This window comes from Cynoglossus semilaevis, chromosome 4, assembly GCF_000523025.1.
Source record: "Cynoglossus semilaevis isolate Cse_v1.0 chromosome 4, Cse_v1.0, whole genome shotgun sequence".
In the NCBI taxonomy this organism is placed as follows: Eukaryota; Metazoa; Chordata; class Actinopteri; order Pleuronectiformes; family Cynoglossidae; genus Cynoglossus; species Cynoglossus semilaevis.
In genome coordinates, this window is record NC_024310.1 from 16,870,364 (window position 1) to 16,887,956 (window position 17,593).

The 17,593-nt window shown below is 44.2% G+C and overlaps 1 protein-coding gene and 2 long non-coding RNA genes across 6 annotated transcripts in view; 2 read left to right on the forward strand and 1 right to left on the reverse strand.

Moving 5' to 3' along the window:
* Nucleotides 1-1,264: 1,264 nt before the first annotated feature.
* The window catches only part of map3k10 (mitogen-activated protein kinase kinase kinase 10), a 28,443-nt gene continuing 12,114 nt past the window's right edge, over nucleotides 1,265-17,593 (reverse strand). The window contains exons 1-11 of one of the 3 annotated variants that reach the window (XM_025054979.1): nucleotides 12,107-12,646; nucleotides 8,587-8,767; nucleotides 8,120-8,268; nucleotides 6,526-6,701; nucleotides 6,186-6,429; nucleotides 5,835-5,957; nucleotides 5,290-5,428; nucleotides 4,693-4,805; nucleotides 4,071-4,378; nucleotides 2,644-3,178; nucleotides 1,265-1,674 (exon numbers count right to left, since the gene is read on the reverse strand). In XM_025054979.1, the coding sequence (XP_024910747.1) occupies nucleotides 1,274-1,674; nucleotides 2,644-3,178; nucleotides 4,071-4,378; nucleotides 4,693-4,805; nucleotides 5,290-5,428; nucleotides 5,835-5,957; nucleotides 6,186-6,429; nucleotides 6,526-6,701; nucleotides 8,120-8,268; nucleotides 8,587-8,669 (2,271 nt within the window). In that variant the 5' untranslated portion in view covers nucleotides 8,670-8,767; nucleotides 12,107-12,646 and the 3' untranslated portion in view covers nucleotides 1,265-1,273. Of the gene's footprint in view, nucleotides 1,675-2,643; nucleotides 3,179-4,070; nucleotides 4,379-4,692; nucleotides 4,806-5,289; nucleotides 5,429-5,834; nucleotides 5,958-6,185; nucleotides 6,430-6,525; nucleotides 6,702-8,119; nucleotides 8,269-8,586; nucleotides 8,768-9,335; nucleotides 10,123-12,106; nucleotides 12,647-17,593 lie in introns of those variants that run through there. The other 2 variants (XM_025054980.1, XM_025054978.1) reach the window with 2 other exon arrangements.
* LOC112486931 (uncharacterized) lies at nucleotides 3,311-8,593 on the forward strand. Of its 2 annotated transcripts, XR_003049535.1 has the most exons (6): nucleotides 3,311-3,538; nucleotides 4,582-4,821; nucleotides 6,343-6,469; nucleotides 6,544-6,765; nucleotides 7,182-7,370; nucleotides 8,479-8,593. It is a non-coding gene; the product is annotated as an uncharacterized LOC112486931 (long non-coding RNA). The 2 variants fall into 2 exon arrangements; XR_003049534.1 differs by having other exon boundaries at nucleotides 6,544-7,370.
* LOC112486932 (uncharacterized) lies at nucleotides 8,665-10,206 on the forward strand. Its single transcript, XR_003049536.1, has 3 exons — nucleotides 8,665-8,800; nucleotides 9,418-9,454; nucleotides 10,114-10,206. It is a non-coding gene; the product is annotated as an uncharacterized LOC112486932 (long non-coding RNA).

Consider the following 17,593-nt stretch of genomic DNA (forward strand, 5'->3'; position numbering starts at 1 on the left):
AAAAAAAAAAAGACAAAAGAGAGGCAGAGACATGATGAGACACATGAGAGATAGGCAAGGTCCGAGAGTAGGGTTTAAAAGTTCAGGGAGAAATCTGTGAAATAACCTGTTTCCAACATTTAAGTTTGTCATGTTGTCATCACAGAATTCTGGAGGAACGTCTTTGACACCAGGTCTCAGACGATCTCTCTTCTATGGACTGAAACCCAATTCCTGTCAAGCATTTATTTTTATTGCAAAGGGCCAACTCGTTGTTGTTTTAGTGAAAATATTATTGTTTTTTTATCCCTAAAATAATTGATCTCATACTGGGATTTTGTGTTCATAAAGTATCATAAGTTAAGTTATCTGACAGAGTTCAACCCTTGACAAACTATTAGTGATAAAAAACTTGTGTCTCAACATGTCTTTCTGGAATGAGACACCTGCGGAGAGTGTAAGAGCTGTCTCAGAACTTTCTGACTCACAAATCGATTCCTTGCAGAGACAGACAGAAAAGCTACAAACAGAAGTTGTTGAAGTAAAAAGGTCAAAGCAGAACTCCAGGGGAATGTGGTGTTTTTTACTTTTTCAATGGCTTTCTGACATTTAATTAAAACAGGGGTGTCAAACATATGGCCAGTGGGCCCAAACCGGCCCACTTGGGGTTTCAAATTGGCCCGCTTGATACATTTTGAAAATAATAAAATACACAAACACTTCATGTTCAGGAAATGGTTTGTGAAATTATATTTTATTAAATATAAAGATTGATCTGATGTACTTTCTTGGGGGTGAAACCAAAGGGGGAAAAGACCGACTTTTTGTTATTTAAAGGTAATTATGTTATGATTGTACTGGTCCGGCCCACTTGATGTCTAATTAGGTTGTATGAGGCCCCTGAACCAACATCAGTTTGACACCTCTGCATTAAACAGTCGAAGGAAATGTAACACAGACAAAGAAAATGAAGGTAGAAAAGGCTTCAGAGGAGGAAAAGTAGGTAGGTGAGCATTTCAAGGCTGGTAGAGGCTTCTAGGATTCCTGGAGAATCCTGGAGGTCAAAGGTCACTGCCAGGAAAAGGCTTGAATGTTAGAGTGGACACAACAGTAGAGGGAATGGCTTTCTGTACGTCCCCCGAACCAAGGGTTGTTTTTGCGGTGTCTGTGAGTGCATTTTTCTCGGCTCAGACAACAGAAGGCGTTGTTTTTGTTTGTTTGATTTCTTTTTTTTTTTTTTTTGCAAAAACCTTAAGAATTACAAACATTAACGTAGTCTTTGCAGTTTTTTTTACTACAAGTACTGTTGCCCACACACAGTGGGGGGCTGCAGCTGTCCACACAGAGGGACAGTGGGGTCCAGATTCTGACCCTCCACGTCCATGTCCATCAGGTTGGGTCGGGCCGTGCTGGCGCTGCTGTCTCCTGAGCCCAGTGGGCTGTCGCAGCTGCTGCCCGGCGACGAGCTCTGGGTCCGAGACAGAGAGCCCAGCTTCCAGGGGTCGGCCCTCATCCTGGCCGGGGTGGGCCGCGGCCGGGGGACGAACTCCAGAGTCTTGGGTCTCTCCAGGGGGCTGACCAGGCAGTGGGGATCTGGATCAGGGATGGGGGGAGCCGGGGCTTTGCGGCGGTGAGGAACTGGGTAGATGGTGGAGGGGTTGGGGAGCCGGGGGATGTCGGTGATGTCATGAGTGCCTGTGTCACAGGAGAAAAAGATGTTATTCACTCTGTTTTCTACTGTGTCAGGAAACAATTTAACACATTTTTATATTCACTATATATTATATATTAAACTATATGTGTGTTTTCACTGCTGTGTCCACTGTGTAGCTCCTCCCTCACCTGGTCAATGCTGGGAATGACACCCACCTCCCCACGATCCAGAAAAATAGATTAGCAGTAGAAGATAATTTAATGAACGACATATATTTTCATATGGATATAGATTGATAAATATCCTTTATTGATCCCAGGCCGGAAAATGACAGAAAACAAATACAGATATTTACTGATATATGAATGGAAAAAGACTACAAAAGATCCTAAGATTTTTAAAAGGATTTATCAATTTTATTTTATTTTTTTTTCAGAAAAACACATTTGTTTTGGTTGATATTTGAAGAATCATTTTCAAGAACCCAGTGCCCAGAACCTTCTGCACGGGAGGTGGGTGGTTGTATCTTTTTATTTAACAGTTTAGACCCTGGTTGGTTTTTAGCATACATCAGGGGTGTCAAACATACGGCCCGTGGGCCAAAATGTGCCCGCTTCATGTTATGTTCATGATGTTTTTTTCATATGATATTCAATAAAATATGAATATTTTCTAATATACTACTATAATAAAGGGGACGTATTGTTATTTATAGGTAATTATGTTAACATTGTACTGGTCCGCCCCACCTGACATCTAATCAGGCCGTACGTGGCCCCTGAACCAATCCCTGACATACATGAATTCAATCTAAGTGTGTATGATTTCTTATAACTAGTATGAGAAATATTTATGATTTTATACATCTTCTACAGTTTCATTCATTAACCAACATTCACACTCCCGTTCACACCAAGGGTCACTGCAGCGTGAACAGTGGCCTGAATGTTTTTGAATTTTTTAGATCATTTAAATTTAAAAAGCATGTTTTCACTTCTGATTTCCTGCACCTCTGTTTGTTGGGAGGTGCGGTGCCCCCGGTGGAGGGGGCATGGGCATGCTCCCGTCTGACGGCGTCCTGCGGTGCCCCAGGGTCTGCGCCCGGGGTCGTATGGCCCCGTCTGACGGCGTACGTCTGTGTCCTCTGTTCAAGGCCATGGCTGCAGACACGTGGGTGGGGGTCAGCGACTGGTTGGGCTCCTTCTTGAAACTCTCCGCCCGCAGGTCTAAAAGTGGGTTGAGCGCCGACGCCGCAGGAGCCACCGGGGTTTTGAGGCCCGTCATGGGGGTGAGGGCGTAATCATCGGGGTCTGAGGGGAGGAGAGACTTTGTGGAGTTGCAGTCGGACAGAGAGGACAGGGAGAGGAGTGTGACAGAGGGAGACGGGTCCATGCAGGGCAGGGTGGAGTCGTGGTGTCTGGACAGGGAGAGGGAAAGATTGCGGCTGGGCGGAGAGGTGCTGCGGCGGAATCGTCCCGTCCGCTGAAAGAGACTCTCCTTCTTCTTCCGCTGCTCCTCTCTGAGGTCCTGCTCATCCTGGAGCACCTGGGAAGAGCGAAGAGTTACACTGATGAAGATGAAGACGAAGAAAAAACCCCACACACAGAGCTGCACAGATACCAAAGAGATCTGATCTGAGATGGTAGATCTGATCATAAAGTGATGTATACTTTATACCCAGTCTGAACCAGATCCAGGCCTAGAGTGTGTCCAACCGTGGTCGTGGCACAGTCCGCTCCTCTGAAGCCACGCCCCCTAATCAGCACAACTGCTTCCACCTGGGTGGAGCCACCCAGTATATATACACCTTTCCAGACTGTCATTGTTCCATCCAGACTCTTCAGCACTTGTTTCCTGGCTGCTTCTCTGAGCCTGACCTTTGACCTTCACCTTGTCTCTGCTGCGGTAAACCCTCCAGCCTTCTGTCCCTGACTATGATCCTTTGAACACAATCACATTGAATCACATTGAAGAAAAACAACTGAACTAACTTTGTTTCTTGAACAATATGTGATTTAAAAAATAAAGCTGCACTCAATACAATTTTAATATTAGGTTTTCCTGCCCTTTATTGTCATTTACATTTTATTTGCAGTCAAGTACAGAAAACTAATAACTTTTTATTATTATTTCAGGATCTTACCAGAGACTGGAGTGTGATTAATAGAGTGTGTATTAAAGGAGGTCAAACCAAGAGCAGCAGCTCATTAAAGCCCACTCTGTATAAGTCTGGGTTAATTTATTAGCCAATAAGAAACCGTGGGTTTCTACAAGCTGTTTTTATGATACTCTAATTAATTTATTCATCCTTTTTGCACAGCTCAGTGTGACTTTCCTAAATGAATATCCACCCACCAGCACTGGGGCACTTTACAATGTCACAGATTAAGGAAAACAAATGCGGCACATTCTCCCCCTGCTCCGTCTTTGGTCCCACCTGCAGTTTCCCCTGCTGCAGCAGATCCTGACCCAGGGCCACCGACGCCAGCAGAGACGCGCAACCCAGAAACCACATGTCGCTCTTCTTCCTCTGGTTACAGCGGCGGAGCGGGTCCTGGTAGCTCACTCCAGATCCCAGGCCTCCGGGGCCCTGACAGGAGCTCACGTTGGACATCCCCATGGTCGGCGGAATCGCGCTCGGCCCCAGGCTGCTCCACAGAGACCCCGAGTCGTCTGTGGCCCCGTTACTGCTGATCTCTGAGGGCATTAGTGACCCCGGCGACTCCTCAAACTCAGAGCACTCCTCTGAGATTGAGAGAAATAAAATTAAAAAAAAAAAAAAAACAAAGGTTAAGATGACAGAGTGTTGCACTGGGATTCTTTCAAAGTGGAGTTTCCCAGAATATGTCCCAGAAGTGACAACAGTATATTTATAACCCCCTTCATCAGCTCATTAAAGTCATTACTAAAGTGATTTTCTGACTGGAACTACTGTGTGTCTGTTCCAGGTGCCACTTCTCCAGAGGTCCCAGCGTCACATTACACCTGGCAGGAGGACCGTTTGCCAAAGTTATGTCTGGGAGCAGCCAATAACGATGAAGGCAGAAGGAAACGCTCACCCATTTCATTGAGGCTGGAGAAGCCAGCAGTCATCGGAGCGTGTTTGGGGGATTTGCCCAGATTTGGTGCACTGGACGACCACACTTTACACCCTTCACCCAGGGATTTGAGTCTGGAAACACACAGAGGTACTGCATTATTCTCAGAAGGGGGGCATTTTATATCTAAGTTTGTGCAAAGTCATCCAGATATGCTGCTGAATACTGTGAGAAACTCAGTCTGTGAGGATGAGGCTGCTGGTGATCACAAGCCATCTTAACAGGTACAGTGTGTTCCTGTGGTTCACCCTGCTGTAGTCTATTAAGCAGACGCTGAGCTGCAGTCACACACACAAACTGGTTTTGGGGGGTTAGTGAGTACATAAACATACATCATTCCCTCGTTCCTAACCCTGAACCTGACTATTACAATCCAAACAAACCTAATTCTAATCCTACCCTTTTTCTAATCCTAACACTCCAACGCCCTCTCACTCAGTGGGGACCTGTGGACGGTCCAAATGCAGCCAACTTCACTAATAAACACACTAACAACTGCAGCAGCTGTTAAAAAAAAATATATTTACACTAAATGACAAAATAAAATTTTCGACTCACTTCTCTTCCCCACCGACCCTCTCTCTCTGGTGGGTGGAGCTCGGCCCCCAGGTGCGTCCTTTCTTCTTGCTGGTGGACAGATCCTCCTTCTTGCACACGGCGCTGCGTCCCCACGTCTTACTGCCGTCACTGGGAGTCACTGAGACATGGGACAAAACCCAAAACATCATCTACCATAAATGACTCCTGACAAATCCCTCTTCAGGATTCAGGGTAACATGGAGCACCCTCTAGTGGTGAAGTTAGATACTTGACTTTTAGCATGTAGTGACTGAAGCCTTCTGTTATAGTAAGAACAAATGAGAGCTTTGGTTTGTCTAATGTAAAAACAGTGCCACACAGAGAAAATGTGGCTGATGACTAAATAAATCGTGAGATATTTCAAATTACAGTTCACTTTCTTTCTGTTCCATTTTTCTTAATTGTACAACTGTTAGCTCCAGGGTTTATAATCAAGCCTTGTACATTATTGGTACAATTTTAACAGTTTGCACATATTAAGAAGTCAATCCAAAAATGTTTTCTTATTTTTTGATTCTACTCACATCTGATGGCTCTCAGTCGGGGTATGACCCCCGGGCTGGCAGGAGGGGTCGTGCTCTCACTTCCTTGGTTCTTCCTCTTGTCCACACTGGGGGACGCCTGCACTGTGATTTTATGTTCGAAACCTGGAAGAGACCGGAAGAGACAGGAAATACTTAATCCCTGGTAAAGCTATTGAAAAACAATCAGTTTAGATTTAATCAGAGTATTTTTTTTCCAGATTTAGAAAATTTCTTGAGTATTTTTTTTCCAGATTTAGAAAATCTTTGTGTGTGTTTTTTTGGAGTTCACACTGATCAAACAACAAATAGAAGACCCTCTAAGTAGAAACTGCAGTTCCACTATTTACACACCAGAGGGCAGACTGATACAGTTGCTGTCTCGGCCCAGCTTCAGTCTGCTCTTCTTGAAGTGGCCCTTCCTCTTCTTCACACTGGGTTTCTCCTGGTACATCTGGTGGATGATGATGTTCAGCTCCCGCTCCACTATGTCGATCTCTCTCTCTGCCAGCTCCTGCTCTCGTCTCCTCAGCTGCTCCTCCTGCTCCCTCTGCTCCTCGGCCGCTCGAGCCAGTGCCTCCTCCCAAGATCTGAGCTCCTGAGGACCAGTTAAGACCAAACAGGAGACGTGTCCACAGGTTCAGATGACGCTCTACGTTCATGGTCTTGTGTTCTGCTCTCTGCTCTCTCTCACCTTCTCCTTGGCCCTCAGCTCATCAAACATCTGCTGGATCTCCAGCCTCCAGTCCTCCTGTAGGGAGTGAAAGGACTCCAGAGGCATCTGAAACATGGCCGACTGCTCGATGGCCAGCAGTCGCCTCAGGATGCTGGTGAACGAGGGTCGGCTGTGGGGAGTGGGGCTCCAACACTCTGGAACAACCGTCACAACAAACCAGATTTAACCAAAGTATCAATCATGTAGTTCCTGGATCAGGTGACGTCAACGTTCTGTAATAATTTGAATGCCTAGTATATACTGGTTTAACCAACCATGTATTTTTCTCACAGTAAATCTAAAAAAAACAGCATCATCCCTGAACTAAATTAAATAAAACATACTATATCTGAATGATAAACCAAAACCTTAACTTCAGTTACAGTGTTCAGAGCCACACTGTGTTGACACACATCACTGCTGTGGGTTGGGCTGGGACTCAATAAATGGGTCACTACTCAGTGTGGCAGTTATTTTTACCTTGATATTTTCTTTCATGTTTTTATTTTTTATTGGTTAGTCCTGTTCATGAATCAGGTTGGTTTCGTAAAGACCGCTGAGCTGTTTTAAGGCCCTTAAAAATGCATTTAAATGTCACTTATATCTGTGTTTCATTTCACTTGATTCTATAATAGATGGTTATAAAGAGACTGGACAGAAGATGGAACAATGGCCTGAATAACTGAATAACACTTGTTTTCCATCTCTGGCTGAGGAGAAAGCGACAGAATTCCCAGACAGCAGGATGGTACGGCATATGGTGACCGTCCTGAGCCAAACCCTGGCTGACAGTGTGACAGAAACAAAGCTACAACTATCCATCAGTGAGTGGTAAAATCAATTTTTTCTTCATGCCTGGTGAATGGGCTGAGTTTGTAACAGGAGTAAACAGATGAAGGTGAGAGTGAGTGGGGGGGGAGGGGGGGTGAGGTGGTACCATTGGGCAAAGGTCAGTGAAGATTAAAGTCCAGTTAATTGACTTCCCATGTTCTATGTTCAAATTAAAATTAAAACTACCCCCAATAAAACTTCTGTACAAGGTGAAAACAAAACTGTACAGTATATATGTATATATATGTGTATATAGGTATATGTGTATGTATATATGTGTATATGTGCGTATATATGTATATATATGTGTATATACTATATATATATATATAGATATATGCTCTGTGGTGACATGCAAATCTGATTGGCTGGCAATGGGCCTCAGCATTGACTGAAAGCAGATGAGTGATGTAAGCTTTTATCAGTTAGCTTTGGGCTTTTTGTATTTATTTGTATGTATTTGTTTGTATTGTATTTAGCTAATTTTTCCACATCCTGAACATATGTTCAGGATGTATTCATTTTCCATGTTTTCCAGGACTTGGAAACTTTTTTTAAATTCTCCAGCTGGTTCTGCATACATATATATATGTAAATGTGAATTCAAATCAGCGTTGTTGTTAGAGTAAAAAGAAAGGACACCAGTAAACAGTTTGCATCTTTCCATACGACTAATACAGTATTTTCCAGAGACATGACTGAATAAAATAAACTCCACTCCCCCTAGTGGTGGCTTGCTTACCTCCCAGCAGCTGAGCAAAAGGTTCGGGGCAGGTTGAAGGGATTGGAAGTGTGAGCTTGTTCATGGCGACGCCGTAGGCCACGGCCAGTGCATCGATCTCCCTGTAAGGAACCTCACCAGTCAGCAGCTCCCACAGTAAGACGCCGAAACTGAACGGATGTGAGGGAGAAGGTTGAAATGAAACAAATAGACAAATAGCACAGAGAGACAAGCAAACTCCATAGAGATAGACCGGGGATTGAACCAGCAACCAGTGATTTCACCTTAAGGACAAGTGTTCTACCAACTTTGGCTGTCTGCCTTCTCATATTTAGTACGTATTTTAATCATGTTCTGCTGAATCAAACACATTTCCACAGAACAAATTCTATCTCTGCGTCCATCACGACCTGGACAAATGTCCTTGACAACGAGGACGTTTGTCCCCACATAGACCAGAACAAAGGGGACACAGAGCACGGCTGTACCTCCACACATCGCTGCTCTTGGAGAAGAGGGAGAGCTTGATGACCTCTGGGGCCATCCATGCGTACGTCCCTGCTGCACTCATCTTGGTGGTCTGGTGCCACTCTCTGGCCAGACCGAAGTCCGTGATCTTCAAGGTTTTCCCACCAACATTGTCTCGTCCCAGCGGCTCCAGGATCAGAACTGAGGGAAAGACGTTAAAGTGGATTAATGTCGGTTAGTAAATCTTCCCTTCCTGTTTTGTAAATCTTGAAAATGAAGTTCTGTGTGTAAAAGACTTTGCTTTTGAGTGGAAGGTCACATGTTAAACTCAAAGGGCTTTTCTTGGAAATAAAAAAACAAAACAAAAAAAAAACTAAAGGTTAGCAAACTATAAGTAGAACTTGGTCAGAATATTTACTTAAAATAAGTAGAAAAGTACATGACAATCCAGCTTTAGGTTACATTTTTAGCAACACGGGGCAGGACACAGCAGAATAAATGACTGAATAGAGGCTATCAATATGAAAAACAGCAAAAACAATTAGCATGAAGCAAAGCATTGGCTAAATGTTAGCTCGTTGGTTTAATATATCAATTGACAGAGCTAGCTCAGTAACGAAGGAAAAGCTTTGTTAGCATTTACACGTCAAAGCTGTTTCAGAAAAACGTCAACTGTTTTCGGTGTTGAAACACACACACACTGTACAGTACACGTAGACTGGAGTAGACTGGTGTAGACCATCGATCCACAACGCAGTCTGACACTCACTGGTGTTTGTGGTCTACACACATACATATGTTAGACCTGTACACTCATCCCCGTCTCTCTTCTCTGTCTCTGACTTTTCCAGGTACCAAGTCCAACTTCCTCCTTCATTTCCGTGTGAGGTCAGACTGTGGAAATATTTATAGTGTACACAGTTCTCAGGCTCTGGGAGCCAGGTGTGGGTTTCGCTCTCTGTCTCTCCCTGTCGTTTATCTACAGGCGTATGCAAAAGGTGGTGGAGGCAGGCTGCACACACAGCAGTGACTCTGTTTACACACACACACACACACACACACACACACACACGGGTCTGAGGTGTGTCCCTCTCTGTAGTTCATTGTCAGATTGCGTTGCTTTTTATGTGATTATGAACTGACCTCAGATCAGTTTGAAGATCCCATGAGAGTTCTAAAGATGTGTAATTATATAAATGTATTTTATATATTATAATGTGCGTTGTTAGATTTGAACATTTTACTGTCACACCTGAAACCTAATCAAGTGATACACCTTTTTTTCCCGACAGCGAGTAGACAGTGCCCTCTTATGGCCATTTCTGATATTGGTATATTTTTGATAGATAAGTCACTTTGGAAAATAAATCAAATTATATCAAGAAGATGAGGAAAAAATGTTAAAAACTGTACAGTTGTAGAAAAACAGAACCGATCAGTGCAGCAGATCCAGACTCAGAGAGTGCAGCTCACTTGACAAAGACTCTCAGCCATGTTTTCCTTTGTGTCTAAAATGGAGGGGTGTTTTTTCTTCTCTTTTTTCACAGAAAATCTTGTGCATCTTCACACCGCCATTACATGTCAGACGAGGAACAAGTGCAGGCTGACTGTCACGTCAGTGGACAAGACAGTGTTCTGAGGAACAACTGTCACCTCAGGGCATACTCTCCTTCTCTCTCACTCTCTGTTTGTGTTTTCTGAAGAAACCAGACTAATTGTAAAATAAAACACACCACAGACAAAGATGTGTTTGCATGCACTGATGGGTGTGTCCTCCCCCACACTCTGCCCTGCCCAGGTTTGTGTGTGTGTTTATGTTAGAGGCTGACGGCAGAGCAGGGAGTGGAGACGGACAGGAACTGAATGGAAGCACATTTGCAGAAACCAAACCTGCAAACGAAGCAGCAGCAGCAGCAGCAGCAGCTCCACCTGCTTCCACTCTGCCGCTCATCCTGAGGTAATTACATCATCCTGTTATTTTCACACCGAGAGAACATCTCTGTTCTTGATTCCCAATTACCACCAGCACATGTTCAGTTTTCCTACACTGTCATAAACACACCTCCACCACCAGCTCACCAGCGCCTCATCCATATGTCAAACACAGTGACTGACGTGTGCACGCGTGTGTGTGTGAACTCACAGAGAAGCAGAGAAACCTGCTGTGCATCACCAACACCAACACGGGCGTGGGAAACAAAGTACGGGAAACATCACAGTACAGTTCATCGCAGTAAGATCCTTAACAATACTGCAGTTTTTACAGTGTACTCAACAGAGACCCTAAAGCAGACCTGGGCAAACTATGGCCCGTGGACCAGATACGGCCCGCTGGTACTGCAGTTGTCTCCAAACTATTTTAGGCCAGAACCTGACTCCAGTCATTTGTCCAAAATAGTTGTATTCAGGAGTGACAGTAAATGCTTGACCTGTCTAAATGCTTTGTTGATGTAGTCGAGGTTTTAGTTAAAAAATAAAAAAGCACTCCAGCAGTTGTTGATTTAACCTCTGGACCCCTACTGTTCATACCTCCATCCTTGAACCCTGACCCCTGCTCAGTGTTGCGTCACTGTTTAAACACTGACAAAGATGTAATCAGGTCTGCAGGGGTTTTTCAAGTCAGTCAGTTCCAACAGCACAGGTGACACATTAACCTGGAGTTTGAACAGACAGAGGATCAGTAACTCAGGATGGCTTTAAAGACTAAAGGACACAAGTGGAAAGACGACTACAGTCGCTTAGAAGATTAAAAATATGTGGAAGGCTAACAGTTCCGTTTGTCAGTTGTTAGTAGATGTTGATAGATGTAGAACCAGCTGCAGCTCTACAACCCATTTTCATTGGCTCCATGTAAATGGGCCACATTTTCTGCGGCTGTACTGTGGTTTTAAACAAAAACATCCATGACTACTACATCAAATCAATATTCAGTAGATACTGTAGCAGTACACCCTGTACTGCAGTAGGTCCCAACAATTGTTTTGGCTTGTGACCCCATTTTGACACCACAAATGGAAATCCTACTACAGGTTAATATGAAGTACTGTTTATAATAAACCTACGTACAAAGTAGGGATGTCTGAAAATATCAGCTGATATTACCATAATTATGTAATATCTGTAAGAATCATCATCAGTTTTTCCCTCCGATAATGAAAACCTGATGATACAGTGGCTTTTACCCAGTGAAAAGTGAGCAGGCGGCACTGAACTTCCTTAACCACTAGGTCACCACTCCCACGCTATATCCGTATTGGTTAATATCGGAATCGGAAATTATTATCGGAATATCGGACATCTCTAGTGCAAAGTATTGAGAATAAAATAAATTGTCGCCTCGAGCAAAACTTTTCTGGACCCCTCTGGGGTACATCCAGAGACCCCTAGTGGTTGTGGACCACGTGTTTGAGATTCTTTTCTATTCTAGTTTATCTCTAGTTTTTAAATGTTCAACCAGCCTTTCATCTGTCAGAGCAGCTGTGCCTTAAGTACACTGTGTAACGAGAGAGCAAGCGATCAGCTGATCACCTGAGGACTCACCTGAGAGGTCTATCCGGTTTGATCAGCTGATCACGGACCAAACCTGACAGGGCTTCAAGTTACTTTTCCTTTTCACTGTCCTTCTCTTCCTGGGAATGGGAAGTTTAGACTAACAGTCAAGACTTCACACAGTCAAACTTCTATTTAAAGGCACAATTATTCAAATGACAATCATTTCCTCACGCTCTTTACTCTTGTTGGGGGTATTTTCTCAGCTCATTGTGCTAACATGAGGAGAATGAAACTCAGCTGATGCCAAAACAAACACAGGAGAGTGATTCAGCAGCAGCACCCGCAGTTTGGGCCTACCATGTCAAAGCCTGGTTCACATACGGCAGGGTTTATTTCACTGAACTCTGTCCTGAGTCACAGTCTGTGCTGAAGAAGAGTTATTTTGACCCGTGGTCCTACAGTTCAGCGTCCATCTGAGGAGAACAGCTATAGATTGACCAGTTGCCGTCCACTGTTGGTGTTGTTCTGCTGTGTCATTAAACTTGTTGTTATGACAACAAGGGCAGAGGTCGCAGACTGAGACGGGGCACTAGGCAGGGATTCAGACAAGATCAGCCCTCAATCCTCTGGCACAACCTGTTTTGATTGTTTTGTTTTTTTTTAAACCCGGCCTATTATTAAGAAGAGCTCTCCGTTCTGCTGAAACAGTTTATCTTCTTTATTCACCAAGCGTTCGATGTTGAAGCCTGAGTCCAGTCAAACTCTTTTATGGCTTTTTCTATCAGATTTGTGACAAGTTGCTTCTGTGATTGTTCCGTCTGCCTCTGAACATCATGTCAGACTGTGGGGTTGTGTATCTGCCCCCGGTCTCTCTCCACTCCCACTCCCTGTCCCCACTTCCTCTGTCTCCTCTGCTGTCTCCCTTATTTTCCCCTTCACTCTTGGCTGAAGCCGACAGCTGCTCACACTGAGTCTGAATCTGCTGTGGTCTCCTGCCTGTTCAATGGGACGTTTAGTTTCCTGTGTCTGATCTTTTTATGTTTTTCTTTTTTACTTTATGCTCCACTTTCTGCTGTGTTGTTATTATAATTTTATTATCATCTGAGACAAAATGTAAGTTGTGAATTTGAAAATACAGCAGTTCCCCGTAATACAAACATCTGACTATGAACAACCACTGACTGATATAAATGTATTGCACTACGAACAGTTCTGACTACGAACAACCACTGACTGATATAAATGTATATATTATATATATATCTATATACAAATTCAGCCACTCATTAGTCCCATAATGGGAAATTTACAGTGTGCAACCAACACAGGCTGCCACAGGAGGCGCCACTAGGGATATGTAGTTCCTCTTGGAATCGAACACTTTTATACCATGCCAGTTTTACCACAGACTGTAGGGGAAATAGAACTAGCGTGGTGCATTCAGTGGTAGGACTCCTGCAGTAGCCACAAGGCTGTGGGTTTGAAACCACCTTGTCCTCAAATCTCAAGTCCAGATGTGTCAGGCAGGGTGTAAAATACCACAGCGGTGGCAAAACCTAATGAGCGCTGTTTTTCACTAATCCTAGAGGAGAAATCCAACAATACTCCGACACCCTGTCACATACCTCAGATCCTTCATGAGGTAAAAGTCATATTTCCCAATCGAAACTGATAGTTTTTTTTTTTTTTTGCTCCTCCTCCTGTCCTTCATCCAGAACAGGTGTAGCCTGAAGGGAGGAACAGCTGTTGCCACGGTGCCGAGTCAGCAAATCAGGCGCTACTTTTTTCAACGTAGCCTCCTGAGCTTCAGTGACACCTCCCCCACAACACCGTCCTGCTCTGGGGCCTGCTGCTGCTGGCTGTTCAAGTTCACCACAGACTCCTGCTGCCTGTCCCTGCTGGTGCCTTCAAGTATGACAGTGTGACAAATGGACAAAAAAAGGACAATGTGCAGGATGATTTAGGTCGGGGGGATTTTTGGGAGCAGCACGACCCCACCTCACAGAGCCAACACATCCATCTCCATTTCTGCCAGGATTAAGGCCATGCCAACGGGGAGAAAAAAAAAAGTACCAACCCCTTCTGTCCTGACGGCTTCATCATTTTCACAGCCACCCTGCCCTCCCGTATCCCCCATTGTCGCCCCCTCTCCTCCTCCCTCAATCAGGACTGGGTGTGCGTCTGCCTGCTGATCCAGCTGCCGCCAGACTGGCTACAAACACGACACGCCAGGGAGAAGAGATGGAAGAAGAAACCCCGGGTGAAGCACGGGAGAGGAGGGAGTCGAGGAGGGGGAAACTGAGGAACAGAGAGGGAGACTGTAGACATGTAGATGCTGCTGTTGGGGGAGGAGGGGGGGGTGGAGAGGTGAGTGATGAGAACTGCTGCTGTTAGCAGGGTAAAAGACAAACATGAAAAATGAGGAAGGTGCAGCAGGAAGAGGGGAGAAGTGTTGGAGGAGGTGAGACTAATGTAGTCAGAGTGAAAGATGAAAATGTATAAATAGGTCGGAAGAAAGACTCTTTTTTTCTTTCACATTTTGTTTCTTTCTCACTCGATTTCTTAGTTGTTTTTTTTAACCATGCAGATCAGACCGTACTGTTTTTATCTGCTGGAATAAAAACACAAACAAAAAAAAGTAAAATTCATGCACTTTTAAGCACATGTCAAAAGTCAAGGTTTTTCCAGGATCTCAAAGTTGCTGTGCACCTGGAGGCTCAGGAACAGATGAAGCACTGTTTATTTAGACTCCTCAATACAATAATATGGCCATTAATTAGCTGGAAAAGAAATCCGTTAAAAAGCTGCATGTTGTCAAACAGAAAAAGTCACAGTAACAACACAGCAATGACTGGGTTTCTTCTTTCTTTCTTTCTTTTTTTTTCCTCCACTAAACTTTGACGCAGAGTTTGCAGTGACTGTGATCCCATGTCATCGATACCCCCGCTTGGCTCTTGTTGGACAACCACGGGCCATCACAGCTCTAATCCCGAGCCGCAGCGTGGCACAGTTTCACCCCGCAGCCATCCACTTTGTCTCCTCACAAACACAGCTGCCAGATTCGTGTGACCAGGCAGATCTTCTCTCCCAAGACGCTGGTGTTGGATGAAGACACTTCTGCGTGGCTCTTTTTACCAGGAGGGTGTATCCGTGTGAGTGTGTGTATGTTTGTGTGTGTGAAGTGGTTTTATAGCGGGAGAATTTAAAGGATTTACAGGAAAATGTCATTCTTTAAATCTAATTGGATTTGAGATTGAAACAACCGTTTACTTGTCTTGTTCCAGTTCTTGGTCCTGACTGACGTTGGGGGAAAATGTCCAAAGTTCAAAGGCCAATATGTAACTTTTTTTTTTTTTACTGGATAAATAATAAATCATCAAAACAATACCAATAATCAGCAGTCTAAGTTCTGGCACATACCTAAAATAACCTTGAGGTTACTTTGAAAAAAAAAAAGAAAAAAAAACCCAACTTGATAATCATAGTAAAATATATACGTATATCCTCAGGGGTGACTCTTTAGATCATTGTTTCCCAAAGACTGGGTCACGACCCCCAGGTGGATTTTTTTTGGGGTTGTCTCGCATCATGTTTTCCTGGAGTTTACAAATAATGTCTATTGACTTGGGTCGCGAAGGTCTGTGACTTTTAAATAATGGGCCTTGAACCTTATAATTGTGATATCTAGTCGCAGGCCAGACTGGACAGTTCTCTGGGCCAGATTTAGCCCGGGGGCCACCAGTTGATAATCATTGCTTTTTATTATAATTATAATATAATGTTCTTTACCAATAAAACTATGATCTTTATTGGGTTGCTGATTTCTGGCCAGTAACAATATTAAACTTAAATAGTATGATGTTCGTTACGTGTTGTTGTTTTCCTTTTTGTTAACAGACACTGACAACTAAAAACAGTTCCTCATCTGCATCAACAAGCACCCAGTCAACAACATCAACCGGGGTGAGGGGTGTGTGTGTGTGTGTGTGTGTGTGTGTGAATATGTGTCAGTGTGTTTGGCAGGTTGACAGAGAGGCTGAGATGTCGACAGGAGTCAACGCTCTGTTAACTGGCTGGAAATCAACTTTATATCGATCAGTGGAGACAACTTTGGTGTGTGTGTGTGTGTGTGTGTGTGTGTGAGCAGTGTCGTTTTTTTCTTCTTTCTCTCCCCACTTACTGGGAGAGGAAAATTCAGTAGCATTCAGCAGATGCTAAAACTGAAATAATTCCTTGTATGAAAACAATAACGTAAATGAGAATCCAAACTTTAAAGATCGTTGCCGTTCTTCGCCTGTTTATATACAGCAGTACAGTCATTCTTCTTCCTGCTGTGTGTGGAACAAATCTGTCAGCTAGTCAGCTAGCTCGCTCAGATGTTGTCCTGTATTTGCGTTCATTTTTCCTTGTTTGTCACCTCTCCTGTGTTTCAGGCGCCCCCCAGAGGAAGGCATTCACAGGTTGTTGCTGCGTTTTTCAAATGATACGTTGCTTTTTTTTTCTTTTTTTTTTACAGCAAAGCCATAGAGAGTCGTCCAATCTAGAAGTCCTACGTTGGCCAAACTGTGGTTTTAAATAAACTACTGACGGAGAGTGAACCTCAAGAGTCTGACAGTGAGCTGATCAAACATCTGTTAGCAGCATGGCTGAGTTCCCACGATGCCTTGGTACAAGGCTGAGGTCCGAAGGCCCTTGAACACAACAGCGTCTGTAAGTACTGTCACTTTTATTTCATTAACCAACCAAGACGATCAGTCAAACCACTGATTCTTTCACACTATTTTGGCCAAATCTTCTGACACCTTTTATGGCATGATTGATAAACTTACTGCAGTTTGATACTCATTTAACAGTGGTTGAACAAAGGCATGAATAATAGACTATACCATGCATCCATTTTCTTATCCGTTACCGGGTCACAGGGGCAGCAGTCTCCACGACCGCCACCCTGCATCGTACCAACCCCCCTGAACCTTCCTGCAGATGGTGAGCCCACCAGGATTCGATCTTGCCCAGGAGGTGAACCCTGAGGTTCCACACCAATGACAGAGACGTTGCCTCTGGGCCACTAAACTATACCTTGTACTATATACTTCATCATAGTACTATATACTATATACTTTCATCTCTCATACAGAGGCTTTTTTCAGTTCTGAACTGAAGTACTAGAGTACTGGAGTGTTTCACCAGTAAAACCCTCGGGGTGGAGGCAACACAGTTTTATATAATTTGACTTTTCTCTACACTGACATTTCACCACTCTTTCTCTGATTTTCATCGTTCCGTCCTTCGTCGCTCCATCCTTCCCCCAACTTAGCCTCCAGGGGTTTCACCGCAGCTACTGCATTCCCCCATTTACCCATCATGCCTTGCTCCTCTCCATCGCCTTGTCACACGCAGCCTACATTTGCCTCTTGCTACATCTCTGATGTCCTTCACCCCCTCCCCACCATCGCCCCCCCGCCCCCGTCCAGTGCAGTGACTCCTGCCATTGTGAGCCGTGCCCCCCCCCCGGCTTTGGGTGCCGGGTGTGGC